General features: G+C 32.6%; 1 protein-coding gene across 1 annotated transcript in view; it reads left to right on the top strand.

Moving 5' to 3' along the window:
* The window catches only part of ArfGAP3 (ADP-ribosylation factor GTPase activating protein 3), a 31,431-nt gene extending 19,722 nt beyond the window's left edge, over positions 1–11,709 (top strand). The window contains exons 9-12 of the mRNA XM_089644380.1: positions 2,008–2,195; positions 4,186–4,363; positions 4,519–4,580; positions 8,238–11,709. Coding sequence (XP_089500506.1) covers positions 2,008–2,195; positions 4,186–4,363; positions 4,519–4,580; positions 8,238–8,386 — 577 coding nt within the window. The 3' untranslated portion in view covers positions 8,387–11,709. The remainder of the gene's footprint in view (positions 1–2,007; positions 2,196–4,185; positions 4,364–4,518; positions 4,581–8,237) is intronic.
* Positions 11,710–13,899: the final 2,190 nt, after the last annotated feature.

Genomic DNA, 13,899 nt, shown 5'->3' with positions numbered 1-13,899 from the left:
GAGTATGTATGAGACGATGTATGAATGTGATTGAGGCAAGGAGTGTCTGTCAAGACCGAGTTGTTTGGCGGTTCGTCCTCTCTACCTACCCCTGCAGGAAACGGCGTGATGGTTAGTTAGTTATCTTTTTAACTTCTACCATCATGTAGAATCACCTCCCAAAATATAATAAATACATATAATATGCATGTATTACATATATATAAACCTCCTGGAAGAAAAACTCTAAATGATGGGGAAAACCATATCAAAATCCATAAGTAGTTTAGAAGAACTAAGCGCACAAATAGACAGACGCGGAAAGCGACTTTATTTTATACCATTTACTATCTGACATGTACCTGACGTTGCTGGGAGTTATCCTTAGGAGATAGACAAATACCATCTCCAACTTTTCTGTAGACCTATTTAAGATTACTACAATTTCGTAGGACAATATTTTAAGGTATCTCATAAGGTTTAGCCAGCGTTAGCAATGTTAGCGGCCGAAAATATTTTATTTACGACTTGATTACAACAATATTTTTTTCTCAATGATAGTGAAAACCCTATCAAAATCGTTTGCATAGTTTAGAAGAACTAAGCGCACAAACAGACAGACACGGATAGTGACTAGATTTTATAAATTCCTCAATCAATATAATTGTTTTAATTATAAAGCATATCAGTGTCTATCGATATATGTACATATTGCAAAACCTTGACTTTCTTCAGAAACAAAAATCCTGTTTTATTCGAATATTCCATCAATAACATAGCTTTAGAAAGAGTCACGGAAATGAGAGATCTTGGAATTATTTTGGACAAAAAACTAAGTTTCACCAATCATATCCATCAAATTGTGAACAAAGGTATGAAAACACTAGGCTTCGTATTAAGGACAACTAAAAACTTTAATTCTTTGCAAGCCATTAAACTATTATATGTATCTCTAGTAAGAAGTCTAATTGAATATAACTCAGTAGTTTGGTCTCCATCTTATACAATTCACATTAACAACATTGAGCGAATACAAAAAAAATTTCTACGTTTTATAAATTTTAAATTAAATATCCCTGTCGAAGACTTAAAATACAATTTCTTATTAAATACTCTAAAAATACATACATTAGAAGATAGACGTAAAATAAACGATTTAACGTTCTTATTCAAAATACTTAACTCTAAATTCGACTGTTGTGAACTCCTGCAACTTATAAACATACATACACCCACAGTAACAACACGACAAAATACAATATTCTACAGCAGCACACATAAGCGTAACTACATTGCCCACTCTCCGATACAACGACTTCACACCATGGGAAATCATTACTTGGGTGATGTTGACATATTCAATACCAACTTGGCAAGTTTTGTGGATCATTTAAAACATTTATTTCAACAATACTCCTAAACACATCATGTAAACCAACAAATAGCTGTAATTTTCTGTTTTTGTTTCTTGTGTTTGTATAACTTGTTACATAGCTTTTATCAAATGTAATTTTATTCTTATTTTTTATGTTTGAAAGTATTTGTCAAATTAAAATTATACTACCAACCATGTAAAAGCCCTCTGGGCGTTAAATAAATAAATAAATAAATAAAAAAATAAAAAATAAAAATATTCATACAACTACTTGAATATTAGAGCTAGCATTTTTTTTTTTTTTAATGTTTCTTCATTGTAATCTTAATTTACAAAAACTCAGCCTGTGTAGATTTGTGCTCGCAAAACTCGAAAAGTAGTTGTCTGATATCGCTGAAAATTTCATAGTTTGTTCTTATTAGTGCCAGGAGTGTTTAGATAGTGGTTTGAACAGAAGTCGGGGACGTCCGAGAAATACTTAACACAATATCTCTGTACCGGAATGAGTTACGGAGTCGAATTAACTTCGATGTAATGTAGGTTTTTAACAATAACATTATGGTATACAGTAGTGAATGGTGGAAAAAGTCGAAGACGCCGAAAAAGTTTGATCAGTCTCCCCCATTGAACTAATAATGCCTTATCTTTCCCAGTGAACCGACAAACAAGAGTCTGGACTCGATGTACTTTGACGGCAACAGCTCTCGGGAGCGAGGCACCAACGTTAACAGCAGCTCCGTCTCCGCCGGCACCTGGGAGATCATCGAGAGCGAGTCTTCGCAGCCTGTCAGGGGCATGTTCGACAGCGAACCCAACACGCCCAAGTTGAGCAAGGGATACGGTAACATCCTCTTTATTGATATCTGAAATCATTGAATAATTAGTGCTGCTAGTTTATCCCAACTCAGCATACCAATGTGCAATACCTGTGCAGCGGAGGTAGAAAACAATCTCCTAGCAATAGATTGTTAAGGCGATGCCATACGTTGTGATGCAAAATCATGTGTTTTTGGTTTGAAAATTTGGTCGCCTAGAAATGTTTCAGATGTTTTAATTAAATACTGCGAGTAGAATACATCTTGGCCTTTAAAATAATCGAGTATTTTTTAGATAAGTCTTTTTATAAGCCCAGAAAAAAATAATGCATAAGGCCTATGAAAACTGCTTTAAAGTTCAAAATCTCCTACTTACGAACCCATTTTTGGTTATGATTTTATTGTATAATGTGGCAAAGTAAGTTATTTATAAAATGATCGAAAAAAAATTAAATATTTATGCCTGAACATCCACAAAATAAAATAAAAGGCATTTTTTGGCCATGTTTTTTTCTTGCATAAATCAAAACAGGCGGATGGTGTTAAGCAGGAATTTAAACCTTATCGCCATCTACGTAAGGGTTGTTATTGATAGCTCAATTTAAAATATTACACGCTGTAGTGCATCGTCTTAATCGGCACAGTTACAAGTATTTTAGTCAACTTTCAGATGTTCTTTAGTTTTGTTTGTGGCTTTAGTTCTACTAAGTCTAGACAGAGCGCTCTGCTTTTTGGAAGCCAGATTTATTAAGGACTCAATGGAACCCAATGCTCCACACAATCTATATTCCACCATGCGGCACGTTTTCACACAATGTAGTGTATTCAGTAAACCTTCATGGATCACTGCCGATCGATCGCATATATGAGAGCCGCGTAGATATGGTTAAGCTGGTCTAAGATATTCAAAGCATCTCGATGTACTGTTTGCCGGGAAGTATGTTTTCATCAAAGATTTCATCAATCATTATCTCCTTTCTGTTTCTTCAAAATCTTAAATTTTGTAAAGTTCTTCACCCATTGCTTCGAAATTTTGACACAACGTTGCATTAGAATACGCGTGTGTTTTTATATACCTATATTATGTAGATGTCGCCTATGACAAGTAAAAACATGCAACAACAGTGCCATCTGTTAGACAAACATGCTTTTTTTAAAAACAGTGCTATCTGTTGGACGTAAAATTAACACATGCTATTTTTTCTCTATCTACACAGACAGACCAAGCCACAGCAACGCGTGGCGGAGTAAAGCTAGTTTAAAATAAACATCTTTTAACCACTCAGAACATTAGAACGTCAAAAGACGTAAATATGATAATAGCGGTCAAGACATTAGAACGTCTTTTCACGTAAACGCGCGAGATTTTACAAAAATCGATTTATTTCCATCACTAGTATACGGATTGCCATGATTTAAAAAACAGAGTATCAATAATGAATATAGCTACGCGTCTGTATTCAAGAATATCTATGGAACGTAGAGGTGCATTATCTAAGCCGATTGGATCTGTCATCTTGTTCGTTCATAATTTATTGCGTTTCTTAATAATTTATTAAAAATATTTTAGTTTGGACGGTTAATATTTTGAGGTGACTAATAGTTTTTATTTATATTTCTTCAATATATAAAGTGTTATTTCTTTATGATACTCAGAAAAAAGTATATTTTTCACGGCTTTGAAATAATGGTCAGCGATTTTTAAATATTTTTGACGTTTTGATAAAATGTATATTTAGAAACGCAAATATTTACGTATTACAACACAATGCGATAGTGGATTTCATAATCTTTCCAAAACATTTTTTAGAATGAGGCTACGTTTCCCAAAACGTGAGTTATGAAGCTTTTAGCAAAACTCGTAAATAACACAAAAATTATCACGTTTTGACAGTTCTCAAAGGAACACACAGTAAATAAAAGTCTTTGTCTGAGAGGTTAAACTATGTTCAATAATTCAACATTTCTAATGGCAGTAAATCAACAACAAACTGAAATGTAACTATTTTCCTTTAGGCGCCAGTTCCAACAACTCCTATGGCAGCGGAAACCGTTCCCGGCAAGCACCACTCCCTGACACATCCTCGGATGAAACAGCCGTAAAGAAGTTTGGCGGGGCCAAGGCCATCAGCTCTGAACAGTTCTTCGGAGATGATGCCAGTAACAAGTTTGAGCGAGATGCAAATCTCAACAGGTGAGATTTAAAAAAAAACCTGTAGCTGTATTGCCTTTCGAAGTCTAACAAATTATTAGAGGGAAATGCAGATTTGATTTACTGTCCTACGAACGTACGCAATACACGCGTCGAATACAGCTAATGTTATATTGATTAGTTTAATTCCTTTTCAGGTTCCAAGGCAGCACCAGCATTTCATCATCAGATTACTTTGGCACAGACAGACAACCTAACAGTAAGTTTTCTATTATTATAATGCATGTTTCACTTGATTATGTAAATGAATAAACATAAAACCTCATGTTAAATACTCTTGAACAAGATTTGGCCGTCATCTTGAATGAAATCTAGGAAGTGTCTAGGACAGCCAGTCATGTCAACAGTAAACTTCTTCTTCTTTTAGTGTTAAAAGCACATCCATTATTTGCTGGTCGTGCATTTGGACATCACAGTACTTATTTGCCCCTTCTGGTATATGAGATATTGTCATTGAGTTATTTATTTATTTATTAAAAAAATATACGGCACAACATGTGCCATTAACATAGGTATAAAGTTACAAGTACAAAGTATAAAGTGTAAGAACATATAAAAATACAAAAGGTAAGAGAGAAAAAAAAAAGTTAAAATGACGTATTAAGAGGAAGCTACAAGCAAAAATGGGTATATTCTTTGTATACCTTATATTGTAGGTAATAGGCATTAAAATCGCTTCACAAACAAAGTCTAGAAACGTTCGATTTAAAGCACAAAACTGGTTTTTATTTATTTTGTAAATAATTTTACAAGAAAGCAAAAAATTTAATCAAGTGAAACTGTCACAGATAATCTTAGCTATAATACTGTATTTTTTTAAGTTGTTTTTTTTTTTTTTATTTGGTAAAATATTTTTTTACATTTCAAAGTTTTCCAGTAATGTTGGCCTCACTGGGTGGCTTGCCCGTGCTGAGGCCTTCATTTTATAATATGAAAATATAATCTAAATTGTACAAGTTTCCTTTACGCGTTCATACATTTTATATTAAAAAAAATATATTTTTTAGTAGTTTACATTTATATCTTTTATTGAGTAATTTATTATTTTATTTGTATTCTACTCAAGCGAAACGATAGGAAAACCTTCAATTTATATAAAGCATATTTTTTGGTATTCATAATGTACACCAATTCGTTATAAAGATTAATCAAAATAGTGATTTAGCAAAATAGTGATTTCATGAAATACAACAAATTATTTTCTATTGACGCCAATCTGTACAATCCCATAAATAACTTGCTACGCTACTTAAGATGACTTACGTAGCGTAGATATCTGTTTGTTGTCAAAATAACCACTTATTTTTTATGGTTCAAGAAAAGACAAAAAAATAAATTATAATTGTAAGAAAATCAATAATCTCTCAAGTGAGAACTTTCGTAAGGGACATATAAATTGTAAAGGTGCCAAGGTAATGAGTCTTACCCAGCGTACACTTCGGCGTTAGCTCAGATGTAGAGAATAGAGATCCATATCTTCAGGTTTCAGGTCAGCCAACGGGCTTTTATACGGGGGACAAATGCCAAGTAGACCACTCCATATTCGTCAAAATGAAACACCAAATGGGAGTATGAAAATATATTCACAAGCACAAATACATTGCAGTTACACAAATGAGAAGTATTAATAACATCTTAAATATTTCTAGCTGTTTGTTAGAACAATCTCTCTCTATAGTTAAAGATTTCTGGCTGGCAAGCCTAGGTGTGGACACGATTCTAGTAATAAAGGCACATGTAGAGAAATGATAATTAAGCAGCTTACATGACTTGCAGGATGGAACAACACGTACGTGTTGAATCACTGGTATGTCGGGATATCTTCCGTATTGTACGCGCCAGAGCGCGTGCAATTCTCCATCGTAAATCGGTACAAAATTAGATACCGGTTTTTAAAGTACTTGCACAAAATAGTCGTTAATTCGGGCGCGCTTCGAGAGCGTCTTTGTTTATTGCAAAACACACATGTTGTCAAGGCCGAGGTCAGATTTTAAGTGTGCGGGGCCGTTGATGATTTCGTCAGCCAGCGTGCGCGAGCATTGTACAGTTTACCAACTTAACCGTGCGCAATGCGCCACGCATGCGCACAGCGAACAATGGTGACAACTGACAGCTAACTAATTTAACTTCGCGGGTGTTTTTAAAAGTGTTGATTTGTTACGTAACAAAATTTAATAATCAGATAATAAATAAGGCAGTTAAAATACCTGAATCAAAAACAAGAAATACTAAAGGCTTCACAAACATTATTAATTGTTTAATTAAGAGTTTGCATCGACTATGTTGATTTCATTTATGCATTACATATTATAATATAATATTTAAAATAATATATTATACAAATAAAATTGAATCAAATCAGAAAGTAATTCATGAAATACATTTCTTACAAATCGCACAATCGATCTTATAATTAATTATCTTGTTGCAACTGTGTTTTTCTAAATTTGATTCATTGAGTGTACGTAAACAGTTTACAGATATTATTATATAAAATCCTAAACAACTTTACCTTCCTGAATGTTCTGAATTATTTAATGGAATTGAATTTAAAATACCCACTGACTTATTTTTAGTGAAAAACATTCTAGAGGAATTTGTATCAAAATGCTTAGATTGTGTTCAACATAATATAGTAATTGATTCTGTAATTCTAAAACAACTCGAAAGCGTAATTTACATACTTGCCATATAGACTACCAAAAGGCTTTCGATAGTGTCCCGCACTTGTGGCTGATCAAAGTATTAAATATATATAAAATTAACCCCATAAGGGTAATACAAGGGAGAGTAGTTCAATTTCGCATTTATTATTTATGGACGATATAAAATTATTTTCGAATTCTGAACAAAATTTAGAGAAAATGATCGAGGTAGTTAAAAACTTTTCAGATGATATCAAAATGACTTTTGGTTTAGATAAATGTAGAACGATCCATATAGAGAAAGGCAAGATTGTAGATGGGGACGAGAGTATATTTAGAAATTTCCAAATTACTAGTATGAAAAGGGATGAGGTTTATAAATATTTAGGATACCCACAATCAAATAGATTAGACCATACTAGTATTAAAAATGATATTAGGATTACATTTCAAACTAGGATCAGGAAAACTTTAAAATGCAATCTATCTGCTAAAAATTTAGTAAAAGCAATAAATACTTGGGCAATACGTACTCATTTGGCATAATTAAATGGTCCAATACAGATTTAGATAACTTAGAACGATTGTTTTGTTCTACCTACTTATGTGAATCAATGTTTTCCTCTATAAAGGTTGTTAAAATTAAATATAGAAACAGACTCATAGATGTCCATCTTGATAATTGCTTTCGAATGGGGGTGACAAGTTACTCATCGAAAATTGAAAAAATCGTGGAGGATAGTAAATGCCATTCTTTTCACTTTTACACTCATTTTAAGATATTCTTCATTTATTATTTTGTTTATAAATAAATAATTTAAGTACGCATTTTATGTTTTATTAGAAATCACATGTCCTAATTTATTTGAAGTAATATAATAATATTATGCATGGTATGATGAGAAAAAACATCTAAAGGAATATGTATAAGTAGCTCACCAGACACTTTCAATTTCACAAAGTAGTTCTCATACTCATTGAGTTTGGAGACTGCTGGTATAGACGCTATACCATACACATGGTATTTTCTCTTTCTAACACTGTTTAAATCATGTATCTCACCCTAATACAAAATGAGATATCATGAATTTTATGCGTCCGTCAAGCTGGGAGAAATATCTCCAAAAAGCCTCTACGGGTGTTTGATGTCTGTGAGAAATAACTCCCAACATTGATTGCTCTAGAGGTTAATTATTATTTAATCTTTCCAGGGAATAACACGGCCAGCAGACAGTTTGTGCCGCCAGATCTGGACGATGTGAAGGAGAGTGTCCGCCAGGGGGTCACCAAGGTGGCCGGCAAGCTGTCCTCCCTCACCAACGGCGTTCTGTCCTCCATCCAAGACAGATACGGCTACTGATGGATGTTCTACAAGCCCAAGAGATGCTAGCCCTTAAGCCAGATGACTGCCCTTTACCTCTGCATCAACACTTTAGCTAAATATATCATTTCCTCGGGGAAGGATAGATGATATTATACTTGATTCACTGTAAAGGGACAAAAAAACAAATAAATTCAGAGGAGAGATTCCTCTCACTAAAGGATGAGGAATTGTCCTTCCTTAAAATTAACAACTTTTACGTCAACTGTGATTCCAGTTCTCTCAAATGGCGCAGCATTTTTCTTAACCTTAAAACTAATGACTTTAATGTTAACTGCGATTACAGTTCTCTCGAATGACAGCAGCATTGTCTTTAATATTAAAATTAACAACTTTTTCGTCAACTGTGATTCCAGTTCTCTCGGAAGCAAAAAGTAGTTAATTTTAAGATTAACAATTCCTTATCCTTAAATAGTACCGGAATCGCCCCTCTGGTACAAAATTTGAGACCATCTGGTTGTTTTATGTATAATTTTGTGATGTTTTCGGTGTACTTTACAAAAATGATTTTTGAATGGTTGTTGGGGTTATTCTTCTTTGTGTGGTTGGAGAATTGATGGCGGCTACATACTTAGATCCTTGGATTATTCAGCCATTCAGTCAATTGCATTTGGCGTCGATTCAAGAATAAGCAAAACTGGATGCATTTAATTTACATCAGGTGTTTTATGTCTCCTTCACAGTGAATAGGTCTATTTTTTTTTTAAATTTATGCCAAATTCCAATTTTTTCATTTGATTAATGTAACAGCATACTTCTGAATTGTATAAAAAAATTACGACATTCAAAAGAATCGTCTCGTAAAAATATATATGAATAATTATTTTGCAGATTGGTTCGGCCTGTATTCTTTTTCATCATTTACAAAAGGCAAAGGGTACGTCATTCGTCATTCAAACAGAAAAAAAAATAGGTACATAATAACGAATGCAAATTTTAGTTAATCTCGTATTGTAAAAACTTTTCTTAGTTCATCTTGTGAATAGTAAAATATAATCATACATTTGTTGTTAAGTTCACATTACACTAAACAACTGCTCAAGGCTAAGCAAATTCTATGGGTTCAATGGTGAATTAATTGTGTTAATTTCTAATATCTTATTTCTGGTTCCACACACCTTTAAAAGGTGATATAAAGTCATTAAAAGTGATGAAAAAAAAACTAGGTTAAATAGTTACATATTTAACCTTTTTAACCTAGTTTTTGTTTCATCACTTTTTATAGACGTGTTGAATTGTCATTTTGATGAGTTATCCGGTCACCCTTATTTCTAGATCTAATCTAAAATATGTATGAAAACAATATTTATTTTTAATAAAATTGACAGAATCTTTAAGTACCTACCTTTATCTGTTTACCCTTAATTTGACACTTACAAGCCTATTCAATTTTATTAAAAACAATTCAAGTTTTCTAAATCTAACCCTTTGGCTGAGACATTTTTTCAGTGAAAAAAAAATCTTAGCGATAAAGAACAATGTTTCACTTATGCATTTATTTGAATGACAAGATAGCTCTCTCATGAACTTTTTTGTTTCACAATTCTCATTGTATGTTATGCTGTAAATGGTGCGAAACACCGCTTGCGGTCGCTTCGTTCCTTTCCCATAATTCATGACTCGACTTGCGGTAAATTTCTCCTGTTTATACACAGCCTTATGTGACTCTGATCCCCCGATAGTTGATCATTCTGACACTTGACCCCCAAAGGATTATTTCTGTTGTGCTTCCTCCTGGTGTCGTAAGCAGGAAGGATATATTCAACCATGTAACAAAAGCCGATATATATATATGTATATTTAAGCTTGGTATAGTGGATTTCCGCTCAAGACGCCTGAAGCCACTTGTGTTGGAGTGATCAACTGTCCAGGGTATCAACTATCCAGGGGATCAGCTGTCTGGGGGATCGGGGAATCTTATATGATACATCACAGTTTGATGTATCATATAAGATTCGAGATCTCAGAGCTGTGAGACTTTGGAAGGCTAAAAGGGTTAAGATATTTTCTTTTTAGGATTCTATCATAACGTTTGTTTTGCAGATGGTAAATACAGTAAGAGTATTAATATTAATTAAGCTAATTTTGAGATTCTAAAAGCTTTGAGAGTGCCTCACTGTAAATATTTCTAAAATTTGGCTTATAGTTTGTAAAATTAAATTGTAACATTCGTTAATTTGAACAACCACCGATACAAATAAATGCTTGAGATATTAATTACTATTTATATTCATAATCAATTGGGTTTTTAATTCCCTGGCCCTGATTTTAAAATTTTGCTGTGAAAAATGGAATATATTATTTCCCCAGGATTTACTTTTATCAGGATTATCAAAGTTTTAAGAATACATCATATAATAATATCTTACACATTATTTTCCTACAACTATTCTCAGTAGTTTATTCATATTATACACAGATATAAAGGGACTATATATTTTCAAAATTTCTATGTACCAAACGGTCAAAATTTCAGATTTAAAATATTGCGAAACCAGATGTTTTGAGTGGTAAAAAGTTTTTGGTTTCGAGACAAAGCATTTTTACACTCAAATAGAAATTAGATAAATGAAAATATCAGAACATTAAAGTTAGGTTTGTTACTCACGTCACGTTTGATGACAATCAGCGCCATTTATATATTTTTTTCCTTTTGAATGATTCCTTTTTAACGGCAATTTTTTGTCCGTTTTAACTTTTGATCAAGTTGTGATCAGCTGACAAGCATAACAACTTGGCCAAAAGTTGAAACAAACCGAGAATCAAAAATTGTAAATGGTGCCGATCATTGATTTGATGGGCATCAAATAATGTGAAAAAAAAAGCAGAAAACATCCAAACCCAAATCTGCTATAATGTTTTATTTTACCTATAATATTGTTGGAGACAATGAATGACTCGTTACAACTTAAGTATTAAATTTATTTCAGTTTGCTTAGGTAAGTTTTAGCTGTGTATGAATGCCATTTTATGCCGCAATTATTTTAACTGGTCATTTATTGGGTGTTGTTTGAAGGGAGGTTAAAGAAATGGCAGTGATTTTGCTCAATATGTGGCTTACAACACAATACTCGGCAATGGAATGAAGATTGCATTTAACTCGTGGGAAGGAAAAGATATTCTCTAAGGATAGGATAAGAGACACTTGTGTGTGTGTATTTGAAACTGTGAAGTCAGCACTTGTAATTTTTATGAAAACAGTCAATAGAAAGCTAAAATTAGGAGTTACTTACTTATTCACTCATAGAAATTAAGAGAAAACGCGGGCGCTGAGAAATTTGATTTTTAAACTTGCTGTTACCCCCCCCCGAATACTGAGCGAAAGGAACAACTGCACCTCAGGCTGGATTATACCTAAATGAAATTGTCAAAATTGATGTTTGTATTCCCCTGTTCTCTTCTTCAATCTGGACTGATTTTTAAGATTTTTTAACCAACCGTATTAGAAGAAAACATTCTATGTCTGTACGTTTTGCCTTTTTAAAAACACATTTTCAAATTTATATACTGAACATCGGTTTACAGCTTTTAAACTATGATTTTTGGAGGGTCCTAATCCTACATGTAACTTATCAAAAAAATTAAAACGTGGTTGATTTGTACATTGTATTAAAAAATATTTGCACTAGTGTCAAAATCCAGAGAGGAAATTCGTTTGTATGGACAAAATGACGCCCACGTTTTTTCTTAGATGGTTTATGAACATGAAGAAATAAATTATTACAAAGAGGAAAAGTTTGTATATTTGAAATTTTAACCTGATCTACGCGGCTATCACGCATATGTGATCCATCAGCTGCTGTCCCCATACGCGGATGTCACATGTGATTCATGAAGTTTCACCAAAACACATACATTGTTTCAAAACATGCCACGTGACAGGTGGTTGCCTTCAAAATTCCAGCATTACAAAGGTTAATAATTTTTCAAATAGCAAAACTTATTGTCTTTCTAACGCATATTTATGTTTTTAAGCCATTGCCTGTTGTGACTTTTTCAGCTCTTCAATAATTACTAAAAAAAATATTATTTTTATTTCAAATCCAACTACAAACTTTTTCCATACAAAAAGGTGAAATTAAAAAAAAAAGTCACAGCATGCTTCTGTTTGAAAGTTAATCTAAAAAATTTTATTAAAAGAATGCTTGAATTGTGTATATCTTTTTGTTTTACCCTGCCCTGAATTGTTAAAACTGGCAGAATTTAAAAATTTTAGAATTATTTTAATAATTTGGGTGTAGTTTTTTTTTTATTTTCAATACTTAACACACTTTGTCCGGGAAGGGAAGTTCTACCTTTTACGCCGGTCCTGCTTGAATAGCGCAAAAGGCATTGCTGTCCAATCATTTCACATACATTTTTGATACCAATCTCTTTGTGCAGGTCGCAACTATATGTATATGTATTTAAAAATGTGAACCAAGTCTTCCCATATCTTTAAATCCTTGTCTTTTGTACGGAAGAATATTATATCAAAAGTAAACTATATTTAAACTCGTAGAACGGGTAATACATCCTTCCACTTATTGCAATGGAAATACGGAATATTTTGTAATAATTTGAAAAAAAAAATTAAAAATTTGTAACATAATAACAAATACATACATTTTTTACAAATAAAACATCACTAAATATCCCAACACTGACTTCAATTTCAGATTACGGAGTCGTATTACAAAAGTGGGCTTACTTTCAGACAAAAAAATTATAGTTGGGGTGTGGTGAGTACTATGTAAAAAATTTCATTAAAATATATGTATTATTTTCAATGATATTAGCGGTTTAAAAACTATATCCATTTTCTCGAATGGGACCCATGTTTTCGCCCGTATAAAGTGTGTTAAGAAATGATGCTAGGTTAATTTGAAAAGGTCCCAAAGGGTTAAAAGTTTTTTGGAAAATAATTTATTATTTATAATGGCATCTTTTATTTCTTGCCATTTTATTTGAGCAATTTTTATTTTTAAATACTTAAAATGAATTCCTTAGATTATGAATTAGTTCTTTATGTGATTTCAGTATCCTGTAATTTTTGGAGCCATTTTAACCCTAACAATAGTTTGTCAATACGTTACATAGCTAATTCGGAAATAAACATTAAATAATGGGTATTTTTTATAAGACCCTGAATAAAATATGCAAATGTTTGTTGAATACTTTTAGGGTTAACTCTTTATCTTTTCACTTTGTTTTTTTTCCAATTTAAATTTTACAAGGTTTTTACTTTTAAGCAGAGTCCACGACAATTGACTATAAATAGTTTTGAGTAAGAATAATAAGATAAAATTGTTTCTTAACCTGTTGAAGGCCGGAGCATAAAACAGAAAAATATTAGCGGAACTCAACATTTTACTAGCCCAAACGTTGCTGATTTTGTTTTCCATACATTTTTCGAAGCATTAAGGTCAAAATCGCATCACAAATTATTCTAATAAGGATCATATTAGAATGCTCGCATGTTCTCCAGAGTTGGTTAACTTATTGTACATTGG

The sequence above is a fragment of the Hesperophylax consimilis genome, chromosome 21 (genome assembly GCF_061612785.1).
Source record: "Hesperophylax consimilis isolate HC1 chromosome 21, BYU_Hcon_1.0, whole genome shotgun sequence".
In the NCBI taxonomy this organism is placed as follows: domain Eukaryota; kingdom Metazoa; phylum Arthropoda; class Insecta; order Trichoptera; family Limnephilidae; genus Hesperophylax; species Hesperophylax consimilis.
The sequence above is the reverse complement of the archived record's forward strand: the minus strand, read 5'-3'. Positions and strand labels throughout refer to the sequence as shown.